The 25,657-nt window shown below is 37.7% G+C and overlaps 2 protein-coding genes across 3 annotated transcripts in view; one reads left to right on the top strand and one right to left on the bottom strand.

Annotated features, from left to right (window-relative positions):
• On the top strand, positions 1–21,911 carry GEMIN2 (gem nuclear organelle associated protein 2). 2 transcript variants are annotated; one of them, XM_019983926.2, is made up of 10 exons: positions 2–172; positions 554–638; positions 2,016–2,105; positions 2,378–2,437; positions 7,325–7,438; positions 8,942–8,986; positions 10,426–10,494; positions 11,772–11,882; positions 13,218–13,276; positions 21,496–21,911. In XM_019983926.2, the coding sequence occupies exons 1-10, from the start codon at positions 3–5 to the stop codon at positions 21,533–21,535; spliced, it is 843 nt and encodes a 280-aa protein (XP_019839485.1). In that variant the 5' UTR covers position 2; the 3' UTR covers positions 21,536–21,911. The 2 variants fall into 2 exon arrangements, with proteins under 2 accessions (XP_070631595.1, XP_019839485.1); XM_070775494.1 differs by lacking the exon at positions 11,772–11,882 and having other exon boundaries at positions 1–172.
• TRAPPC6B (trafficking protein particle complex subunit 6B) overlaps positions 11,908–25,657 on the bottom strand; it is a 25,338-nt gene continuing 11,588 nt past the window's right edge. The window contains exon 6 of the mRNA XM_070775495.1: positions 11,908–11,927. Coding sequence (XP_070631596.1) covers positions 11,926–11,927 — 2 coding nt within the window. The 3' untranslated portion in view covers positions 11,908–11,925. The remainder of the gene's footprint in view (positions 11,928–25,657) is intronic.

Consider the following 25,657-nt stretch of genomic DNA (forward strand, 5'->3'; position numbering starts at 1 on the left):
GCATGCGCTGGGTGGGACGCTCGTCATTGAAAACTATGGCGTGGGTACCTGCGGAGTCTGCGGTGGAGGAGTTGATGCCACGGCTTTTGCCGGTGGAGCCCTGCGACTTGACGGAAAGTTTCGATCCCAGCGTACCTCCGAGGACTCCCCAGGAATACCTGAGGCGGGTCCAGTGAGTGTTGGACCCTGTGCGGGTGGGCCGGTTGTCCTTACGCCCTTGGGCAGAGCGCCCGTACCCCGCTCGACCCCAAAGTGCGATAAAGCCCCAGTACTGTCCCGTCCCCATACTCTGTCAGAACAAAATCCCTTGATTACATCTTTGTGTGAGCGAGTTTCTGTGAACTTCATTTTATTAAACCTGATTACTCGTGACAAGATACATGCTCTTAGATTGCTTTCAGTCCAGATAATTTTAGAAATTTATTGTTTAGAGCTTCCATTGCAATTCTGTAAGTTTGTAATTTTATGTTGAACTGTAGAAGTTGGATCGCTTGTTAACACTACACGTGAACAATAGTAATCACGTTTTTTTGCATTTATTACTTGTTTGTAGGATCGAAGCAGCTCAATGTCCAGATGTTGTGGTAGCTCAAATTGACCCAAAGAAGTTGAAAAGGAAGCAAAGTGTGAATATTTCTGTGAGTGTTATTATACGTCAGGGGATTTTTTTTTTTTTTTCCTTCCCCGCAAATTAAAAGATGGAGGCTCACCCTAAGAAAGTATGAGACAGGTTAAGTTACAATGTAAGATTTGACTTATGTATGTTCAGTTAGACAATTGCTTGTACTTTTTCACCCCAAAAGGACAACTGGCGTTTACTACCTCCAGAGAGGCTTTCAGTAACCCTGACATTCCTGGAGATTTGCTCATAACATTTTAGGAGCATGATCCGGTCTTCATGGAGTCTTTAAATAGGTTATTTATGCTAGCCTTTATTTTTAAGGTACCTTTTACCAGTTCATAATTACTATTGGGCTGGCGTTTAATCTTACTTAGAGTAGTTCGTATGTTTTGAATTTGTCTAGATTTTGTTTTTTAAAAATAAAAACCCAAGTATCACACTTTTCTACCTAGGTGCCCACTGTGAACCTTTTCATTCATTTATTTATCCAGCACATTTTTAAACCAAGCAACTGTATGTGCCAGGCACTGGGAATACAACAGAGGATGAGACAGAAAGTCCCTACCCTTGTAGAATTTGCTTCTCCTGAGGAAAACATTGAAAAAGCAAACAGTTATATATCATATCTATTGCTGTGAAGAGAGTTAACATATAATGACCAGTAAGTAACAGGGAGAACTAGTCTGGACGGAGTAGCCACAGAAGGTCCACTTGATGCTGTTTAACCTATGGTGGAAGGAGAGTAGCAGTTTTTAAATTACCACAGTTCCTTTTCCTTTTGTGTTCTAATTATTTGTTTATCTGATGTTTATTATCAGGAGATTTTAACTCAGACACTATAATGTTTCATATAATTCCTTTACAGAAATTTTTAGTTGATGACAGATGATATCTTGTATACCTGACTTTTGAAATGTGACCATACTCATTTTTATTTCAAGGCAATATGTGATCAGTTGTGACCTGTGTGCTGTTTTGAGAAACAAAAGTAGCCCTTGTAAAGTCAGATGTCTTGAATTATTTGCATTCTGCTCATACCAGAATGTTTTATTTGCATTATGTCTTTTTGTTTCAAATAGTTTTGCTATTATAGAAAGGTAGTACTGGGTTATATCTTTAGGTCTCATATTTGGATTTTATAGAAACTCCAACTATAAACTGTTCCATTGCTTTTACTAAAGCAACTATATAAGGATCTTTTCCTGATGTTTTAAACTCAGACATAAATGAATTGCCTCCTTTTTTACATCTGCAAAAAGTACTTCCTTTCTTGTATAGTCTTACTTGCTTTATTACTCATTTTTCCTCTTGATTCTGCTTTTACTTTGCAGAGGCTTGAGATTCTAGTGGTAACACTTAACATTGATTCTAAAATTTATGAACTAATCTTCAGCTTTCAGGATGCCAGCCTGCCCCGGAAGGATACTCCCCCACTCTTCAGTGGCAACAGCAACAAGTGGCACAATTTTCGACTGTTCGGCAGGTAGATGTGCTTTAATCATTTAATCAGATTAAAGCCTTCCTTCAGATTTTTTTCTGTTCTTAGACTGTAGTTGGAAAAATTGGGACTACTAAATATATAAAGATAAGAATATTCATGAATCAGTTACCAAATTATTATTATTATAATCACTCAACATAATACAATTTGAAATATTTTCCAGGCTTTAAGATTGTTAGAATGTTGTGCAGCAACTGATTTCTTTTGAGTTATCCATTCTATGAAGATCATATGTCTGATTTCTCTTCCTTTAGAGTGTGAACAGACATAGAAGTCACTGGAAATCACAACAGTTGGATAGTAATGTGACCATGGTATGTAAGTTTCTCTCTTTAGATTGTACAGTGTATAACTATTTGAAATAGTCCATATTTACTTCCAGTTCTTAAAGATTCTCTTGTTTAATCCATATTATTTTCATTCTCTCCCATCTACTATTGATAGTAACAGTTCCATTATCTTTTTGCCTGAAAAGGATAGAATAAGTAATGCAAGTTATGTTTATGACACCCTTAATCCACATCTTGAGAGACTTTGGATCGGTCTCTACAAGTCTGCAAAGGTTCTTCTAGACATTTTTTCAAGAAAGTAAATACATTTTCAGTATTTACAAAAAGATTGAATAAAGGCTTCTTGGATTTTCCTGATGAGGTAATGGTACCAGTACCAGTGACTGACTTTTTAGTAAAGTTTGTCAGGCTGACTGGAAGGTACTATTTCATGTTTTATCACCTTAGACTCAGAAGGCAGTGGCAACCCACTCCAGTACTCTTGCCTGGAAAATCCCATGGACGGAGGAGCCTGGTAGGCTGCAGTCCATGGGATCGCTAGGAGTCGGACAGGACTGAGCAACTTCACTTTCACTTTTCACTTTCATGCATTGGAGAAGGAAATGGCAACCAATTCCAGTGTTCTTGTCTGGAGAATCCCAGGGACGGGGGAGCCTAGTGGCTGCCGTCTCTGGGGTCGCACAGAGTCGGACATGACTGAAGCGACTTAGCAGCAGCAGCAGCAGCAGACTAATTTTTTAAAATTTGTAATTGGACGATAACTGTTTTACAATATTATATTGGTTTCTGCCCTATATCAACATGAATGGTATATATATATGTCCCCTCCCTCTTGAACCTCATTTGTACCTCCCACCCCATCCAACCCCTCTAGGTTGTCACAGAGCACCTGATTTGAGTTCCTTGTCTCATCCAGCAAATTTCTACTGGCTGTCTATTTTACATGGTAATTTGTATGTTCCACGCTGCTCTCCCAATTCTTCCCACTTTCTGCTTCCCACACTGTGTCCACAAATCTGTACCCTATGTCTGTATCTCCATTGAAAAAGTGAAAGTGTTTGTCACTCAGTCGTGTCTGACTCTTTGCAACCCTATGGAGTGTAGCCCATCAGACTCCTCTGTCCATGGGATTTCCCAGGGAAGAATACTAGAGTGGGTTGCCATTTCCTTTGCCAGGGGATATTTCCAACCCAGGGATTGAAGCTGAGACTCCTGCATTGGCAGGCCGATTCTTTACCACTGAGCAAACAGGGAACCTCTTTAACCTCTTAGGGAGTCTCATATTCATCTGGAGAATCAAAAGAAAGCTTTTTATTTTCAGAGAGGGGAAAATGCACCTATTCATACAATTTTGCTCAGTGTTTCAGGTGGTTCATAGATTTCAGGGGGTTCTTTTGACCGTGCTATGCTCCCTGTGGGATCTTGGTTCCCTGACCAGTGATCAAACCCGTGCCTCCTGCAGTGTAAGCAGTGAGTCCTAACCATCGGCCCACCAGGGAATTCCCCATAGATTTCAGATTTTAGAAGCTTCTTCTAGGCAGTGCTTCCTAACATCTTTTAAATGATGTCACTTTGGGATAAGTGGAGGAAGCTGTTCTCATGGCCTAAGACTACCAGCTGAAATCTGAGAGATTCAGTATAACCTCTCTATATGCTTCTGTATACTAGTTGGAAGCTCTGCTCTAGGAAAAGTGTGAATGACACTAAGATCACTTGCCCAAGATCATTTAACTCATAAAAAGTATAGCTGAGATACAGACCAAACTTTGTCTGATTCGAAAGCCTTTCACTGTACGGTGAGGCCTCCTGGTAAGAAGAGGGAGAGGGCAGTAGGTAGGTAGATACATTTTTTCCTTGCTCAAGGTAAGGACTTTTGAGTACCTATGTAATTCAAAAAGAAGCTGCATCAGTAACATGATAATGATATAATTTTGTCAAAAGAGAAGTGACAACATAATTAATTGATTTAACAAATAAAGATCCTCCATCAAAACAGTGGAATATTACATAGCAGTAGATACCAGGGGAACATTTCATGCAAAGATGGGCTCGATAAAGGACAGAAATGGTATGGACCTAACAGAAGCAGAAGATATTAAGAAGAGGTGGCAAGAATACACAGAAGAACTGTACAAAAAAGATCTTCACGACCCAGATAATCATGATGGTGTGATCACTCACCTAGAGCCAGACATCCTGGAATGTGAAGTCAAGTGGGCCTTAGAAAGCATCACTATGAACAAAGCTAGTGGAGGTGATGGAATTCCAGTTGAGCTGTTTCAAATCCTGAAAGATGATGCTGTGAAAGCGCTGCACTCAATATGCCAGCAAATTTGGAAAACTCAGCAGTGGCCACCAGACTGGAAAAGGTCAGTTTTTATTCCAATCCCAAAGAAAGACAATGCCAAAGAATGCTCAAACTACCACACAGTTGCACTCATCTCACACGCTAGTAAAGTAATGCTCAAAATTCTCCAAGCCAGGCTTCAACAGTACATGAACTGTGAACTTCCAGATGTTCAAGCTGGTTTTAGAAAAGGCAGAGGAACCAGAGATCAAATTGCCATCTGCTGGATCATGGAAAAAGCAAGAGAGTTCCAGAAAAACATCAATTTCTGCTTTGTTGACTATGCCAAAGCCTTTGACTGTGTGGATCACAATAAACTGTGGCAAATTCTGAAAGAGATGGGAATACCAGACCACCTGACCTGTCTCTTGAGAAACCTATATGCAGGTCAGGAAGCAACAGTTAGAACTGGACGTGGAACAACAGACTGGTTCCAGATAGGAAAAGGAGTATGTCAAGGCTGTATATTGTCACTCTGTTTATTTAACTTATATGCAGAGTACATCATGAGAAATGCTGGGCTGGAACAAGCACAAGCTGGAATCAAGATTTCCGGGAGAGATGTCAATAACCTCAGATATGCAGATGACACCACCCTTATGGCAGAAAGTGAAGGGGAACTAAAAAGCCTCTTGATGAAAGTGAAAGAGGAGAGTGAAAAAGTTGGCTTAAAGCTCAACATTCAGAAAACGAAGATCATGGCATCTGGTCCCATCACTTCATGGGAAATAGATGGGGAAACAGTGGAAACAGTATCAGACTTTATTTTTCTGGGCTCTAAAATCACTGCAGATGGTGATTGCAGCCATGAAACTAGAAGACACTGCTTGGAAGGAAAGTTATGACCAACCTAGATAGCGTATTCAAAAGCAGAGACATTACTTTGCCAACACAGGTCCGTCTAGTGAAGGCTATGGTTTTTCCCGTGGTCATGTATGGATGTGAGAGTTGGACTGTGAAGAAAGCTGAGTGCCAAAGAATTGATGCTTTTGAACTATGGTGTTGGAGAAGACTCTTGAGAATCCCTTGGACTGCAAGGAGATCCAACCAGTCCATTCTGAAGGAGATCAGCCCTGGTTGTTCATTGGAAGGACTGATGCTAAAGCTGAAACTCCATTACTTTGGCCACGTCATGCAAAGAGTTGACTCATTGGAAAAGACTGATGCTGGGAGGGATTGGGGGCAGGAGGAGAAGGGGACGACAGAGGATGAGATGGCTGGATGGCATCACTGACTCGATGGACGTGAGTCTGGGTGAACTCCGGGAGTTGGTGATGGACAGGGCGGTCTGACATGCTGCAATTCATGGGGTCGCAAAGAATCGGACACAACTGAGCGACTGAACTGAACTGAACATATATATTCATCATGGCAGAAATATGTAAATTATAAGATGACGAATTTTTAAAGCAACCTCTGAAGGCAACTATGTAAATTTGAACATTGATTGATTGATCTAATCATTTGTTAAACACCAACCATATGTAATAATTAGGATTTTCAGTGCTACCTGAAGCAGAAACAGTCTCTGACTTAATGGAGTAATGGGAAAACATTGTTCCAGGACAGTAGGCTTTTACCTTTTAGGGGTTTTGTTCTCCTGAGAATATAATGAAAGCTCTTTATCCTCATGGGGGGAAACTGCATGTGTATGTAAAATGATTTGTGAGGTGATGTGCCCAAATAAAAATTGTTCTGTTAACTGAATCACTTTGCTATATGCCTGAAACTCACTCAGTATTATAAAGCAACTATAAATAAATAAATATATATTTTTAAAATTTTAGGTTCTGTTAAGGTTGTGCTGAAAGGTCATGCTTTTTTCATCTGACAGTGTAGAATAAATCTATTCCTTCTTTGATTGGACAGCCTTTTATGTGAAGTACGTAATTATGTCTCCTTCCTTGGGATAAACAGGCTTCATTCTTGAAAGCATTCTTAGTGTGTTTTTTTTTACGTCTTTATCACCCTCTTTTGAGCACATACTTGCTTGTCAGTGTTCATTAAAGTATGATCCAGACTAAAAGTGTCCCACATGTGGTGTGACCACTTGGGTCCTGTACTGGTTTGCTAGGACTGCTGTAACAAACCACCACAGATGGAGCGGCTTACCAAACAGTAAGGTGTGTTCTCACAGCTTTGTGGGTTAGAGGGCTGAGATCGAGGTGTCAGCAGGTTTCTCTAAGGGCCACTCTCTCTCTCTGGCTTGCAGATGGCCATCTTCTAGCTGTGTCCGCACATGGCCTTCTGTGTGCATATGCATCCCTAATGTCTTTTTGTCCAAATTTCCTCTTTCTCACAAGGATGTCAGGCAGATTGGATTAGGACCCACTCTACCCACCTCATTTTAACTTAATCACTGATATAAAGACTCAGTCTCCTAACCATCACATGCTGGAGGTGAGGGTTTCAACGTACGAATTTTGAGGAGACACAGTTCACTCCATTACAAGCACTGTATGCTTGTGTGAGCTGGTGGGAATATGAAGGAATCCTCGCTTGTTTTTTCATTGTTCAGTATTAAAGAAAATACATAAGTAAATTCATTTTTTTTTTTCTTTTAGCCAAGATCTGAAGATGAAGAAGGCTGGAAAAAATTTTGTCTAGGTGAAAGGTTATGTGCTGAAGGGGCTATTGGACCACCTGCAAGTGAAAGTCCTGGAATCGATTATGTACAAGTAAGTGATACTGTGACTAAACAAACAAAAAACAGGCCATAGTTTTGGTGCAAGATTCAGTATAGAGACTTAGCAGAATATAGCTTAGGCCATATCCAGTCTCCTGACTTTTTGTAAGCCCATTTGCTAAACGTAGAAGCATAATAGCTTTTTTGTTTTCCAAGGTTGTAAAAAAGTTTTAAAAAGCAAATAATATATGACTGGTTTATATCAGTGTATTTTCTAAAACAGTATGTGCTTTAGCTGTTTAATAATTTTTTGAGCTAGATAGGACTTTTTTTTAATGATTAGGCAAGGGTCAAACAATGAGTTCTGAGTAGTCAGAGAAACAAAGGAAAACTTGACTCAGGTGCTTAAAAATGCTTAATAAATTGCATTTTCTGGCAGTGAAATGTTGAGGCTATATTTAATTTATATTTTATAAATATAAAGATTATTTATATTTCATATGACTTTAATAATAAAGTATGTGGCCAGCTGTTACTTGTCCTTCAGGATTCACCTGCCCCCAAGCTTGCAGATGTTCATACATCTGCATTACTGGTAACTCCCTATAGCATGTTGTCTGTTCTGTTGAATAGGTATTTATTGTTTCCTCTTTGGTGTCACGTTTTGTTTTTCTCATTTAAAAGTAGTTTACCCCCTAAATGTAAAAGCGCTGAAAATCACTAAAAAAGACCAAGACCCCAATTTAAAAAAAAAAAAACAAGCAAAGGATGTAAAGAGACATTTCACAGGAAGGAAATACAAATTGTTCTTATATGAGAAGATGCGGAAACTCACTTAAAATCAAAACATTACTTACAGCTCCACTGAGCTGGCATTTTTCAGTTAACATTGGTAAAGCAAGTTTGACATACTCTTAATAAGGGCTGGAAAAACAGGCACTCTTAATGCATGGTGGTGGGAGTGTAGACAGATTCAGTTCTCTGGGAGCTAATTTGATGCTGTTTCTCATACAGCATTTCTTCTATTGGGTTATATCCCTAATGTATGTTACTTTTCAAAATTTTTTAATTTGGCAAAGAATGTATATTTTTTCAGTTTATTATTGCAAAATACACTTTAATGTGTGTCCACTTAAGTTTCTCTAAGTCGGTACTGTTTTCATAATCAAAGCTCTCAACATTAAAGTCCAAAATAATTGTATTTAAAGGAGATTAGGTTTGAAAGAACTCATTCAAGTACCCATACTTCCCCAAAATGTTTACTTTAGCTAAAGATTTTTGAAAGAGTGTGCACAACTTACTGATACCATACTGTGTTTCTATTACATGCTTTATTTTAATATCTTCATTACTCAAATCATTCTATATTTTTACATTTATATATTCATGTGTCAAGACATTGTTTTCTTGGGCATTATTAGCATAGTAGTTCATGGAATGTTTTATTGTAATATATAAGGAATGAATTTTGTCTATTTTTTGTTTTTATAAAACAGCATTTTGAGAAATTCACCAATTAAAAAAAATGTAAACTTCAATCTCATTTTTCTTTCAGATTGGTTTTCCTCCCTTGCTTAGTATTGTTAGCAGAATGAATCAGGTAAAATATATCTAATAATAATAAGAATATATGCATTCTTCTGTTTGCAGTGTGTGTTAAGATATTTGAATACATTTATTTAATATTTACAGTATGTAAGATCCTGTCCTAAACTCTTTAAAATTCTTATTTAATCCTCACTACAACCTTATATGGGGAATTATTATTAATCTACTTTTTTTTTAGTAAATGAGGAAACAGTTGGCGATTAAGTCATTGTGGTTTATTAGCAAATTTTAATGGCAGCACTGGAATTCAGTCCCAGGTTGATCTCACTTCAGAACTCATGCTCTTTATCATGGTGCTAAACTATTCATACGTTTATGTTTCAGTCATAAGTCTTAGATGATGGGATTTGAAAAAAATACTAAGGTTAGATTGCTATTTCTAGTTCCAGATGTTGGGCACACTTCATTAAGAATGAAATTTGAATTTCTTGCGTCAAAAGGGAAGCAATATGAATTTTAGTTGTTTAGTCTCTCAGCACTAGGAACTCTTTTACCCACTTAAAGAGCAAATAAAACTTTGATTGTTTAGTATTCACATATATTGGATACCCTTGGAAAATAAATTTTTTTAACAAGTTATACTCTGTTGTAAATAATATACTGGCCTACAGTTTTACTTACTTGATCATTTACATTAAGATACTCTAATGATTATACTAAATTCAATGAGAGTGACTTGTAAGTGTCCCATCTATATTACGGAGAAGGCAATGGCACCCCACTCCAGTACTCTTGCCTGGAAAATCGCATGGATGGAGGAGCCTGGTAGGCTGTAGTCCATGGGGTCGCTAAGAGTCGGACACGACTGAGCAACTTCATTTTCACTTTTCACTTTCCTGCATTGGAGAAGGAAATGGCAACCCACTCCAGTGTTCTTGCCTGGAGAATCCCAGGGACGGGGGAGCCTGGTGGGCTGCCGTCTCTGGGGTCGCACAGAGTCGGACACGACTGAAGCGACTTAGCAGCAGCAGCAGCAGCAGCATCTATACTAGAATAAGCTAGAGAATTTGATAAAGTCTATCGATATATAGCTTTAAAATTAATTTTCTCTAGCTAACTTTGTGTTTAGATTTGTACTTTGATTTAATGCAAATAAGCTGAATTTATGCAAAGACATTTTTTTAAGAGAGTGGGGAATTTTAAAAAAATAGTTCTGAACTACATTAGTAGTTACTAACTAAATCCTAGGATTTAAACCGTGTTGATAATAGAAAATATATAAAAATATTTCTCAAAACAGCCTCATCTCACTGAGTGTTCCATCTAATCAAATTATTAAATAGAGTTAAAGGTTTCTCTTTAAGTCTAAAGAAGAAGTCCATTTTAAACAGAGTTGCTTTCTCACTGAACTTAATGTAACTCAGCTTGAACTTGTCAGTGTTTTATTACTAATGATGTTCTTCCATCTCTTACCCCTCCCCCCTTTTTTAGGCAACAGTAACCAGTGTCTTGGAATATCTGAATAATTGGTTTGGAGAAAGAGACTTTACTCCGGAATTGGTAGTACTGCATCTTTTTCTTTTCATAATGCAGACAAATTATATATACTTACCTTATATGTAAGCTATGGTTCTACATTATATATATATGTGTGTTATTCATCTGTATGTATAATGCAGACAATTGCTTGTTTGCAGTAAAATAAGGAACTTACAATAGAATGTTAATCAACATAGTACTTCCTTCATTGAGAATCTTGCATTGGGGAGAAAAAAAAATCAACCGAATAGTTGGTTTATATCCTGGGAGAATCTGCTTATATTTTCACAGATCAGTAACAAACAGGATGGCTACCAGTCCGCAGACCCCATTTCAAATAGTCCTGGCTTAGAGAAGTTTGAAATGCGTTTTCTAAAATGGCTTTGAAATCCAGTCCACTAAAGAATATCAGAAATAGGAATAATAGCAAATATATGTGCCAGGCTTCGTTCTAAGGATTTTATGTATAATAACTCCTTGAATCCTTCAATAACCTGTGAGCTGTTATTTCCATTTTATAGATGAGGAGACTGGAGCACATAGGGATTCAGTAACTTCCCTGAGGGCACACAGATTATAACTGGCAGAACTGAGACTCATGCTGGGGCAGTTTGGCTGTACTCTGACCAACTCTACTGTACTGCCCTTCTGTTTTATTGCTTTACACTCACAGCTTAAAAATTTTTCACCTTCAAAACTGGGTAAATTTGATAGATGTTATGTAAATGAATTGCCCACTTAATCCCCTAATAAGAAATTTTATCATCCTTTGCAGTTAGATTTGATTTTAAAAACAAGTATTTTTCACTATTGTGGATATTTGCAAAAGAGAGTGTATCTGAAGCTTCAAGGCTCCCAGTCAAAACACAAGATATAATCTTTGCCATCCAGAAGCTTCTGGTCAAGTTTAAATGTATACCTGCTCTTTTCACGTAGAAGAGAATCCCACTCACCCTTTATGAAAGAAACCTAGATGTGAATCTTTTTGTTCAAGAAAAAGTCATTGAAATAAAGCTTGAATAGAGCGAAACCATTTTTTTTTTAAAATGGAAAAAAAAGCCATTGACTTGGGGTTCCTTGAGGAGCTAACTTAGTGTGTTGCACAAATGGCTATTTAAACTTTGTTCTAACACTTTTGAGTAGTCCCTGGAGTGATGTGTTGCTCCAAATAAACTCAGTCATGTGTACTGCTGGTGGAATATAACTTGATAACGGCCTTTCTGAGGTACAATTAAGTGATTATAAATTAAACTTATGGTGTAGTTTGCCTACTTACTACTTTTTTAAATCCTGTATAGGGAAGATGGCTTTATGCTTTATTGGCTTGTCTTGAAAAACCTTTATTACCGGAGGCTCATTCACTGATTCGGCAGCTTGCAAGAAGGTGCTCTGAAGTGAGGCTTCTGGTGGTAAGTTCAGACTCACTGTTTCACGTCGGAAGCACTCAGCAGCTTCTGTGGTGGTAAAGAATGATTTCAGTGAAATAACAAAAGGTGGACTATGTTGTTAGTCAGGATTAGATTTAGCCGTGTAGTAGAAGAGTCCAAAATAGCATTATCTTAAGTAAAATGGAGGTGTTTTTCTCAGACAAAGGGAGTCTGAAGGCAGGCAGATTAGACCTAAGGTGGCATAACCAGGCCTTCGGGTTCTGCCACTTGGGGTTTCCCTCCCCAGGCTCACTTCACAATCCAGGCTCCGCCAGTATGTTTCACTAAAGGAAGCTGGGGAGAAGGGAAGGTCCTCCCCTCTGAAGAGCCTTCTCAGAGCCTCTTACAAGCACATCTGGCCAGAATTCGGTCACATGACCATAAGGAACTATAGGAAATGTTTATTTTAGTTGAGTGGCAGTGTACCCATCTAAAAATGAGCTTCATTTGCTACATAATAAGGGGAATCAAGAAGCCATAGTGGTCAACCAACAGTCTCTGGCATAACAATGGTTTTGAATTTTTCAGGTTAGACCCTTTAACTCATGCCTGCAGCATTACAATGTAAATTAATTCGATGCCAGGCTAAGCTGATTTTTTTTTCATTCCTTCTTTCACCTGTACAAAATATATAACTGTTCTCCACTGACTACTCCAAAATATTTTCATTAAACTTCCAGGAGATGACACAGACTAATTTAAATGCCCTGTACTCCGAGCAAAATGTAACTTACTACTCACTAGATATTTAAAGTGAATTTTAGGAAATGTATAGTTCAGGAACAACTTCCTTTGTCATTGAGAGCCCTGATCTGAAATATTTTCTTTAAAATATGTTTATATATGTTTTTTCCATTAGTGTTCAGTTAGGACACAGGCTTTTTTCAGTCTTGGCAATCAGAAAAAGTATCTCTCCCAAGTTAACCTCCTTAGAGCTCTAAACTCTTATTCCTTTCTAGGACCTATTCAGGAGCTTTCTTTAAAAGAACATCTTAGATGTTTCTCAAGGAATCATTAACTCTACAGTTTCTCTGTTTTCTTTGATGTTTTCTATATCCATGTGATTATTATTGTTATCTAATAAAATGTTCATGGTTTGCACCTTGAAAGGAAACTTCCTTCAAGAATATTAGGTGGTTGGGGCTTTGCTGGCAATCCAGTGGTTAAAACTCTGCTTCCACCACAGGGAGCATGGGTTTGACCTCTGGTCAGGGAACTAAGATCCCAAATGCTGCGAGGCCACAATAAAAGAAGAAGAAAAAATTAGGGGATAACAGATGACATTTCAAGCTTTCTTTTTTTCTTCTTACTTTTTAGGACAGCAAAGATGATGAAAGGGTTCCTGCTTTGAATTTATTAATCTGCTTGGTTAGCAGGTAAGTAATCCTTGACTTCTTGCTTTATAATAGCATTATTAATGGTGGTAGAAAGTATTGTTTCCATTTTACAGTGAGGAAGTTGAGGCATAAGGAAACAGCATTATATGTATCACAATTCCCTTTATTTCTAGTTTTTCTCTATAAATAATGCTGCATTGAAGATTCTTATACATACAGCTCTATTTATTGCTTAAGGGCAAATTCCTGGAAATAAATTAAAGGGCTTGCATGTACTTGTAAAACTGAGATATTTATTGCATTTGCCTTCTAGAAAGATCATACCACTCTGGGTTCCCACTAAAATGTTGGTGAGAGTGCCCATCTTCTACTGTTCAACACTGAGCGTTTTCAGTTGATGTAAATATTTCCATTCTAGTAATAAAAAGATGCAGATTATTTTTATTTTCTTTGTATGGTTATCCATAAGGATAGAATATGTTCCATTTTATTGCAGTTTTTTTAAATTGCTGTGTCCTTTGTTCATTTTCAGTTGGGACATATTTTTATTTAGTATATTTTTTATTTCATTTCTTACATTAAAATTCCACCTGGAATTTACATGAAACTGTCTTCATATTCTAAATTCTTGTATGTGAATATGTGTATACATAAACACGTATTTATTTTAGGTCTCTTTCTGACTTGCTATTTTTGTTCATTGGTCTGTTTTTATTCCAACACTAATAACTTATAAATGTTTTATAATATATTTAAATATTGGGATGTTAAGTAATACTATGTTCATTTTTCCCATTACCAAATGAGATACTTTTTCAAAATATAAACACATTCAGCATGTAGTTTCTTGATCTATAATAATTATGCTGCTGCTGCTGCTAAGTCACTTCAGTCGTGTCCCACTCTGTGCGACCCCATAGACGGCAGCCCACCAGGCTCCCCTGTCCCTGGGATTCTCCAGGCAAGAACACTGGAGTAGGTTGCCATTTCCTTCTCCACTGCATGAAAGTGAAAAGTGAAAATGAAGTCGCTCAGTCGTGTCCCACTCTTAGCAACCCCATGGACTGCAGCCCACCAGGCTCCGCCATCCATGCGATTTTCCAGGCAAGAGTACTGGAGTGGGCTGCCACTGCCTTCTCCGATAATTATGCTAATGATGGTAATTAATACTTACTGGTCAGTTTGTGCCAGGCATTTTTCTTAGTGCTTCAAAATAGGAACTCATTTAATCCTTAGAAGGTAGGGCAGACATTTCTGAGGCTATAGACTTCACTTAGGAAAACCTATAGGTTATAGCAGGTTTGATAACCAGATAACATAGGCCTTGACTCTGTTGTAACAGCTTCAGTGTAAGTAACTTAAATGGTTATAAGTCTTTTGTGTTTTTTGTTGTTGGTTTTCTTTTGATAGCTTTAAGGCAATGGCTGCTAATTCATAGAAATACCTTATCAGATGAGTAGGATGCCATTCAAACAGGATCCAATAACTGTTGTGCATGCATAGTTGCTTCAGTGTAATGTCTGACTCTTTGTGACCCTCTAGACTGTAGCCCACCAGGCTCCTCTGTCCGTGGGATTCTCTAGGCAACAGTAGTGGAGTGGGTTGCCATGCTCTCCTCCAGGGGATCTTCCCAAACCAGGGATCTAACCCGGGTCTCCTGCATTGCAGGCAGATTCTTTACTACTGAGCCACTGGGGAAGCCCCTCAATAACTGTTAGCCACCTTAATTATTTTACCAATCATAATTAATTTTTATGCTTCTTATTTTAGAGATTTTTAAACACATAAAAATATAGTAAAATAAACCCCCCAGACCAATCCACCACCCAGGTTCCACAGTTACTAACTACACCAGCATGTTTCATTTATCTGTTTTGTTAATATATTTTAAACAAATATTGGACATATTATTTCTCCTGTTTTGGTGTATCTGACTGATAAAGGGCTTTTAAAAAAACATGACTGTAATATTGGGCTCATACACAGTAAATTTAGTGATAACTCAGTATCTGATGCTCAGTCGTTTCATATTCCCTAATTGTCCCAAGAATGTCTTTTTAGGTTTGTTCAAACCAGGATCCAAGTAGGATTCACTCGTTGCATTTGTCTGGTATGTCTCTTAAGTACCCCCATCAGGCCTTCTGGTTTTTTTCTTTGCTATTTATTTGTTGAAAAAACGGGATCCTTTGACTTGTAAAATTTCCCATATTTTGGTTTTGACAGCTAACTGCATGGTGGTGTTTAATGGTTCATTTATCTTGCATGTTTTCTGTAAACTGGTAGGTAGGTCTAGAGGTTTGATTATATATAACGGGGTTTGTTTGTGTGTGTGTTTACACAACTGTGTGCTCTTGTGTCACATCAGGAAGCATACAGTGTCTAGTTGTTTCTGGTAGAGCGGTGTGAGGTTGATCTTCGCATTCAGGTAAAGGGATATAGCAGTCATTCTTTTTGATGCTCAAATTGTTCTATTTTCGATAGTGGGAACCCTTCAGATCAGTTCCTGTGCTTTTTGGTCTATAACCTCAGTGGTCTTTTGATAGCTTTCTTACTTTCTGCTCTGCCAAAATGACTCAGTTATATCTTGCGCACTTCTGGATCCAGATCTGGAATTAATCTCTTCTCCTGGGAGTGTTGGTTCCTCTTTCAAAGTAGAAAATGGTATCTAGAGTCCACAATTTGAACATTAGGGAAGCTAGGTGTTTTTGGGTTGGTCATTGCATTTAGGCCTTTTCATTGAACACAGCTATGAAGTATGTATTTTTTAGAAAGAAAAATAAAATCATAGGTCTAAGTTGATATTTCAGTTCTAATTTAAGATTACTTGATTTTTTCTTAATAACGTAATTATTGACTTTATCCTACAATATGCACATGGTAGTTTCAGAATAACAATACTAACAATATGGCCAGTTGTAAAACTGTTGAAGTCCCTTTAAGAATTCTTTGCAGTTCTTTTTGTCCATGGTATATCTTACTAGTTACATATATCAGAACATCATGTTTAAGATTACTTGGAATTATTCTCCTGTTTGATTTATGCCACCAACCCAGTATAGGAGAAGATTCATTTAGTGGAGTCTGGTTACTGATGTTATTTTCAGTTAAACTTGTTTTATAATTTCATAAAATATTCACATTGTTCCAAAGTTAAAATTGTAATTTGTATTGGAGCATTTTAGAATCCACCTTTATCCTCTAGTCTCTTTTCTCCCTTTTGTAGTTATCTGTTTTATCGTTAATTTTTTATTTATCCTCCCATTCACTGTTTCTTTTCTAAAAATATAAGCAAATGTATATATACCCTGCACATGCTTACAAAACATAACGTACTTAGCTTTCCATTCTGTGCTATATTTTTTCACTTAATGAATCCTGGGAATCACATGGTAGCAGTGTAGATATTTTCCTCATTCCTTTTTTTATAAAAGCTTTGTAATGTTTCACTGTGTAGATGTACTGTAGTTTATTGAGCCAGTCGCTTTATTGATGGATATTTGGGTTGTTTGTGGTCTTTTGCTATTACAAAAACATTATTTTTTATAGCTGAGTAATATTCCTTATGTATGTATATAGATATATCTTTTCGAATGTGCTGCAATTAATATTTTTAAGTATAATTTTTTTAAATTGAATATAATTGATTTACAATGTTGTATTAGTTTCTGGTGTTTGGCAAAGTGATTCAGTTATGCATGTGTATATATGTATATTCTATTCTTTTTCAGATTTTTTCCCATTATAGTTTATTACAAGGTATTGAATATAGTTCACTGTGCTGTACAGTAGGACCTTGTTTATTTTGTATGTAGTACTTTATATCTACTCATTGAAGTGAAGTGAAGTGAAGTCGCTTAGTCGTGTCTGACTTTTTGCAACCCCATGGACCATATCCTACAAGGCTTCTCCATCCATGGGATTTTCCAAGCAAGAGTACTGGAGTGGGTTGCCATTTCCTTCTCCAGAGGATCTTCCCAACCCAGGGATCAAACCCAGATCTCCTGCGTTATAGGCAGACACTTTACCATCTGAGCCACGAGGGAAGTCCTTCAGATCAGATCAGATCAGTCGCTGAGTCGTGTCTGACTCTTTGTGATCCCAGGAATTGCAGCACGCCAAGCCTCCTTATCCATCACCAACTCCTGGAGTTCACTCAGACTTACGTCCATCAAGTCAGTGATGCCATCCAGCCATCTCATCCTCTGTCGTCCCCTTCTCCTCCTGCCCCCAATCCCTCCCAGCATCAGACACTTTTCCAGTGAGTCAACTCTTCGCATGAGGTGGCCAAAGTACTGGAGTTTCAGCTTTAGCATCATTCCTTCCAAAGAAATCCCAGGGCTGATCTCCTTCAGAATGGACTGGTTGGATCTCCTTGCAGTCCAAGGGACTCTCAAGAGTCTTTTCCAACACCACAGTTCAAAAGCATCAATTCTTCAGTGCTCAGCCTTCTTCACAGTCCAACTCTCACATCCATACATGACCACGGGAAAAACCATAGCCTTGACTAGCCAGACCTTTGTTGACAAAATATTGTCTGTGCTTTTGAATATGCTATCTAGGTTGGTCATAACTTTCCTTCCAAGGAGTGAGTGTCTTTTAATTTCATGGCTGCAGTCACCATCTGTAGTGATTTTGGAGCCCAGAAAAATAAAGTCTGACACTGTTTCCACTGTTTCCCCATCTATTTCCCATGAAGTGATGGGCCCAGATGCCATGATCTTCGTTTTCTGAATGTTGAGCTTTAGGCCAACTTTTTCACTCTCCACTTTCACTTTCATCAAGAGGCTTTTTAGTTCCTCTTCACTTTCTGCCATAAGGGTGGTATCATCTGCATATCTGAGGTTATTGATATTTCTCCCGGCAATCTTGATTTCAGCTTGTGTTTCTTCCAGCCCAGCATTTCGCATGATGTACTCTGCATATAAGTTAAATAAACAGGGTGACAATATACAGCCTTGACGAACTCCTTTTCCTATTTGGAACCTATTTGGAACAACATGGAACATGTTGTTCCATGTCCAGTTCTAACTGTTGCTTCCTGACCTGCATACAAATTTCTCAAGAGGCAGATCAGGTGGTCTGGTGTTCCCATCTCTTGAAGAATTTTCCACAGTTGATTGTGATCCACACAGTCAAAGGCTTTGGCATAGTCAATAAAGCAGAAATAGATGTTTTTCTGGAACTCTTGCTTTTTCCATGATCCAGCAGATGTTGGCAATTTGGTCTCTGGTTCCTCTGCCTTTTCTAAAACCAGCTTGAACATCAGTAAGTTCACGGTTCACATATTGCTGAAGCCTGGCTTGGAGAATTTTGAGCATTACTTTACTAGCGTGTGAGATGCGTGCAATTGTGTGGTAGTTTGAGCATTCTTTGGCATTGCCTTTCTTTGGGATTGGAATGAAAACTGACCTTTTCCAGTCCTGTGGCCACTGCTGAGTTTTCCAAATTTGCTGGCATATTGAGTGCAGCACTTTCACAGCATCATCTTTCAGGATTTGGAATAGCTCAACTGGAATTCCATCACCTCCACTAGCTTTGTTCGTAGTGATGCTTTCTAAGGCCCACTTGACTTCACATTCCAGGTTGTCTGGCTCTAGGTGAGTAATCACACCATCGTGATTATCTGGGTCATGAAGATCTTTTTTGTACAGTTCTTCTGTGTATTCTTGCCATCTCTTCTTAATATCTTCTGCTTCTGTTAGGTCCATACCATTTCTGTCCTTTATCGAGCTCATCTTTGCATGAAATGTTCCTTTGGTATCTCTGATTTTCTTGAAGAGATCCCTTGTCTTTCCCATTCTGTTGTTTTCCTGTATTTCTTTGCATTGATCGCTGAAGAAGGCTTTCTTATCTCTTCTTGCTATTCTTTGGAACTCTGCATTCAGATGTTTATATCTTTCCTTTTCTCCTTTGCTTTTCGCTTCTCTTCTTTTTGCAGCTATTTGTAAGGCCTCCCCAGACAGCCATTTTGCTTTTTTGCATTTCTTTTCCATGGGGATGGTCTTGATCCCTGTCTCCTGTACAGTGTCACGAACCTCATTCCATAGTTCATCAGGCACTCTATCTATCAGATCTAGGCCCTTAAATCTATTTCTCACTTCCACTGTATAATCATAAGGGATTTGATTTAGGTCATACCTGAATGGTCTAGTGGTTTTCCCTACTTTCTTCAATTTAAGTCTGAATTTGGCAATAAGGAGTTCATGATCTGAGCCACAGTCAGCTCCTGGTCTTGTTTTTGCTGACTGTATACAGCTTCTCCATCTTTGGCTGCAAAGAATATAATCAGTCTGATTTCGGTGTTGACCATCTGGTGATGTCCATGTGTAGAGTCTTCTCTTGTGTTGTTGGAAGAGGGTGTTTGTTATGACCAGTGCATTTTCTTGGCAAAACTCTATTAGTCTTTGCCCTGCTTCATTCCGTATTCCAAGGCCAAATTTGCCTTTTACTCCAGGTGTTTCTTGACTTCCTACTTTTGCATTCCAGTCCCCTATAATGAAAAGGACGTCTTTTTTGGGTGTTAGTTCTAAAAGGTCTTGTAGGTCTTCATAGAACCGTTCAACTTGAGCTTCTTCAGCATTACTGGTTGGGGCATAGACTTGGATTGCTGTGATATTGAATGGTTTGCCTTGGAAACGAACAGAGATCATTCTGTCGTTTTTGAGATTGCATCCAAGTACTGCATTTCGGACTCTCTTGTTGACCATGATGGCCACTCCATTTCTTCTGAGGGATTCCTGCCCGCAGTAGTAGATATAATGGTCATCTGAGTTAAACTCACCCATTCCAGTCCATTTCAGTTCGCTGATTTCCTAGAATGTCGACATTCACTCTTGCCATCTCTTGTTTGACCACTTCCAATTTACCTTGATTCATGGACCTGACATTCCAGGTTCCTATGCAATATTGCTCTTTACAGCATCGGACCTTGCTTCTATCACCAGTCACATCCACAGCTGGGTATTGTTTTTGCTTTGGCTGCATCCCTTCATTCTTTCTGAAGTTATTTCTCCACTGATCTCCAGTAGCATATTGGGCACCTACTGACCTGGGGAGTTTCTCTTTCAGTATCCTATCATTTTGCCTTTTCATACTGTTCATGGGGTTCTCAAGGCAAGAATACTGAAGTGGTTTGCCATTCCCTTCTCCAGTGGACCACATTCTGTCAAATCTCTCCACCATGACCCGCCCATCTTGGGTTGCCCCATGGGCATGGCTTAGTTTCATTGAGTTAGACAAGGCTGTGGTCCTAGTGTGATTAGATTGACTAGTTTTCTGTGAGTATGGTTTCAGTGTGTTTGCCCTCTGATCCCCTCTTGCAACACCTACCGTCTTACTTGGGTTTCTCTTATCTTGGGCGTGGGGTATCTCTTCACGGCTGTTCCAGCAAAGTGCAGCCATTGCTCCTTACCTTGGACGAGGGGTGTCTCCTTAGAGGGAAGTCCTTAGTGGACTGCTAGGGACTTATCTGCTCATTGGGAACTCCTAATTCATTCTCCCCTGCCCTGCCCCTCACCTTTCTCCTTCAGTTACCATAAACTTGTTTTCTATGCCTGTGGGTCTGTGTCTGTTTTGTATCATTTTGTTCATTTGTATCGTTTTTTTAGATTCCACATAAAAGTGATATCATATGGTGTTTATCTTTGTCTGACTTACTTCACCTTGTATGATAGTCTTTAGGTCCATCCAAATTGCTGCAAATAGCATTATTTCATTGTTTTTTATAGCTTAGTAATATTCCTTATATATGTATATACATGTACCTTTTTAGAGTTTTCTCCAGATATATGCCCAGGAGTGGGATTGCTAGATCATATGGTAACTCTATTTTTAATTCTTTTTAGGAACCTCCATACTGTTTTTCCATAGTGGCTGCACCGATTTCCATTCCTACCAACAGTGTAGGAGAGTTCCCTTTTCTCCATACCCTTTCCATCATTTGATGATGGCCATTCTGACTGGCGTGAGGTGATACCTCATTGTAGTTTTGATTTGCATTTCTCAAAAAATTAGTGATGTTGAGCATCTTTTCATGTGCCTCTTGGCCAGCTGTGTGTCTTCTGTGAAGAAATGTCTTTATAGGTTTTCTGCTCATTTTTTTTATTGGGTTTTTTGGTTTTTGAGTTGCATGAGCTGCTTTTTTTATTTTGGAAATTATACCCTCATGGATCACATTGTTTGCAAATATTTTCTCCCAGTTCATAAGTTCCCTTTTCATTTTATGCTTTCCTTCACTGTGCAAATTCTTTTTTCACCAGGTATTTTGACCAGCGTGACTTGGCTGATGAGCCATCTTGATGTAGCTGATATCTGAGGGATAGAAGATACTTGTGATGAAGACAGCCTGAGTGTGAGGAAGTGCAGTGCCAGTTCAAGTGCAGATTGCCTCACATTTTCAGCACTGTGTGAAGAGTCTTCAGCTTAACCTGTGCAACTCACGTTGATCTTCAGAAGACAGATTGTATTATTTTGAACATCTGAGGTATCTTTGAAAGATCTTACCCAGTTTTTAATGAATAAGCAGTTTTCTGTAATCACGTGCTTTTAAAGCAAAAGTGAAAGATTGATTGATGAAGCATCCTACACGGAAACTGTATGGTGAAATTGTACAGAGGTCTTTGGTGCTGTTTTGTTGTTTATTTACATATACACATATAAAATTTTATTGAAAATATGTTTTGGTTACTCAATTTTGTTTGACTCTTTAACAAAACAAGACAGCAGACTAATGTCCTTGGTATTAGAATTAAGATGACCTAGTTTATATGGCATGTGTGGTCATGGTTAGCAACAAAGTTAGTCTCATGTTTTCCCTTTAAGCTCAGTATTTTTATTTTTAAAAGCTTTCTTGCATAAACGCAATTTTTTCTTTACAAATCATTTTGTGTAATACTATAGAAGGTCAACTCTTTTAATTTTTCTGTCACATCTTTTATCATATCACTTACAATTTTTCTACTTCTATATCAGGTGGGAGTGTTTCATACTTTAAGTGATGGAAGATCCAAGTAGCAATGGTTTTTCAAATAGGGATTTATTTTTCTCATATAACAAGAATCCTAGAGGAGCTGGCATTGGTTCAGTGACTCCACTCTACCAAGGTGTCCGAAAGTCTGTTAGTGTTTCCTTCATGGTAAGATGGCCACTGCAGCGCAGAGCAGTGTGTCTGTGTTCAAGACAGAAAAGTGGGGGAAGGAGGCAGAGCCTCCCACATCTGAGTCTTTTCTCATAAAAGCAAAACCTTCTCCAGAAATCCACAGCAGACTTGTGTTCATCTGTTGGCCTTGAATGTATAAATTGCCTCTAGCTTCAAGAAGAATGGGAAAACGAAATTGTAAGCTTTTCCAATCTTTCTAATGGGAAATGGAAAAGGAAAAGAGGATTGGGAATAAACGTGGATCGGGCCACCAATAGTTTTGCCACTAGTTATAAATGGAGCAGATATAATTTTATATTTTAATCTTTTCTACCACGTTGTCTTCCAAAGGTTGGTTTTGGCAGTGGGGGAGGGGGGTGGCACACAATGGCTTGTGGGATCTTAGTTCCCTAACCAGGGATTGAACCCTGGGCCCTCAGCCATCAAAGCAAGGAGTCCAAACCACTGGACTGCCAGGAAATTCCCTCAAAAAACTGAGTTTTAAATGGTAGCCTAGTAGTCTTAAGTTGTGTTTTACCAGAATTTAAACATTCTCTCATTGTTGGGTATTTAATGTTTTCAGTGTTAATCCAATATAGAAAATATCTTTATGTACAATTTTTCCTTTCTTTGACCAGAAGTTCCCAAGAGTAGGATTGAAAGTCATAAGATTCCAACAGTTAAGTATTGCTTTTGAAACTTAACTGAGGTTTTAAAAATTAAGAATTTATTTTTTTTCTCATTAATTCTGGCTTGAGAAGTTCAGAGCTGGTGTAGCAGCTGGCTGTAACAATATCTTAAATATCCTAGGCTATATCCAGATTTCTCTTTCATCAATCTAAGAGGATAGTTTTCATCTTTTTAGTTATGATATGGTTATCTCTTTGAATCTACATTCCAGGGAGGATAAAAAGGTACCACACTTCCTGATGTCTTATCAGGGGAGAAAAGTATTATAAGAAATCCTCAACTTACACATTATTTGCCAGAATTACGATATTTTCTACTTAGAATGAAGGCTGGAAAATGTAATTATTGGTGAGTACATTGTCACTCCTACCAAAAATGGTTCTGTTAGACCAGAGGGGAGAAGGGCTGTTGAGTAGGCAGCCAGCAGTGTCTACCATGAAGAGTTTAGATTTCCAACCAATAACCACAAGTAGCCTTGTAATAGACTCATGTTCTTTGCTATTTGATCTTTACTGGGTAAGGCTAGGGACTGATTTATTAATAGTAAAGGTATAAAGTGGCAGTTATTGTTGTAACTAATGTATAACTTTTCCATGGCTAGTGGCTAAGCATGTAGTTATGGTCACTACTCACACAGAAGAATTAACATTCCTGAGGACTAGAAACAAAAAACGCAATTTTGCATGTACAGAAGACGTGGTATAACACTTTATATATAACAGTATATACAATGTTATATATAATGTTATATATAACATTATATATACTGTTATATATAACATTATATATAGTTTATATATAACAGTATAACAATTTATACTGTTTTAATGCTGTTATACCTCTGTTTTCCAGCAAGCTGTAGGTCTCTAATATTTAACTGAAAACTTATTTTTGTAATAACTTAACTTGGCATAAGGATATTTTTCAGGAATGTAGAAACAAGGTATTTTAAGTCACAAATATAATTAGGCAGACTGCCAATATAGCTGAAGGGTTTATCAAGTCTTTAACAAATAAAAGTGTCTTCTGATGTTAATGAGAAATTGAAGAGGAAAATTTTTCCAATTCTTTGACACAGAAATGCTTTAAGTTCATTGAGAAATTACACATTTTAAATACAGAATTTAGAGGTAATTATTTTGAAAATAATAGCTACCATACAGTAGTATAATCAGATCTGTGGGGGTATGGACCAGATAAATTGGATTGCACCTATTTTTTTTCACATAAAGATTCATTACTTCTTTTGGTCAGGAGGACATTATGCATTCATTAAATTGTTTGTACTTTTATTGTACACTTTTTTTTTTTTTTTAAGATAAGATTATTTCATCTGTGTCTCTTAGCAGAATAAGTCAGTTAGAGACTAAACTAGATGAAAAGTGGTTCAAGTTACCAGTTTTACCATCTGGGGACAAAAATAATAAAAATGCATTAGAAACTGAGAAAGATGAGTATAGCAGTATATAGTAGAAAAGCAGCCCAAATGGACCAAGACAGGTTCTACTGACATCTCCAGGCTTAAGTTCCTTTATAGAGGTTTGGCTAGTGGACAAGGGTTGAACTGTCATCATGGTTAGAATAGGCCACTGACTACAGTTTATAAAGCTGCCTCACAGTTTGTCATTCATACAGTATATTTACTTTTGAAACATACATCTGCTCTTCAACACAAGTTTACTGTTCACTTAGGGCTGTTGATGACTATAATTAAAATGTAGTTGTACATAAAGATACCCCAAAAAAATCTTTATTGTGGGATTACTTTAAACTGTACAATTTACTTATAACTTTCAAGTCTTTTGGATACACTCATAGTCATGTATATTTATGTTTATAATATATATTTTATATATTGCATGTGTGGTATCCTGTAAAAAAACTAAACTTTCTAAGACCAATTAACATCATTCCATGTAAGCAAATACATACAGCTCTATTTCATCCTTTTTACTGGCTGTACATTATTTCCTTGTTTGCCAGTACAAATCAAGTGCCATCAATGAATATAAGCAAATAGTGAAAATCCTTATACATACAATGAACATTTAGGTTGGTTCCACTTCTTGGCTATTAATAATGCTACAGTGGACATGGGAGTGCAAATAACTCTTTAACATCCTGATTTAAATTATTTGTAATGAATACTCTCAAGTGGGATTGCTGGAATATATAGTAGTTCTAGTTTTAAATTTTTGTGAAATCTTCCACAGTGGCTATATCATTTTAACATTCCCACTAAGAGTGCAAAGGCTTCCAATTTATTCATATTCTTACCAACACACATTTTCTGGTTTGGGTTTTTTTTAATGGCCATCCTAACTGGTGTGGGGCAGTAACTGATGGTGGTTTTGATACACATCTCCCTCATTGGTCATGATGCTTAGCATCTTCATGGACCTGCGTATCGTATAAGGGTCCAGTTCCATTCTTTAGCATGCGGATGTGTATTCAGTTTTCCCAGTACTGTTTCTTGAAGATATGCTATTAATTTTTTCTACTATTTTGCTTTATTTGATTTTCTTCAAGTCTTGAAAAGGCCTTCTCTACTACAAGATCATAAAACCTCATATTGTCTCTAGCACCTCATGGTT

The sequence above is a fragment of the Bos indicus genome, chromosome 21 (genome assembly GCF_029378745.1).
Source record: "Bos indicus isolate NIAB-ARS_2022 breed Sahiwal x Tharparkar chromosome 21, NIAB-ARS_B.indTharparkar_mat_pri_1.0, whole genome shotgun sequence".
Classification (NCBI taxonomy): Eukaryota; Metazoa; Chordata; class Mammalia; order Artiodactyla; family Bovidae; genus Bos; species Bos indicus.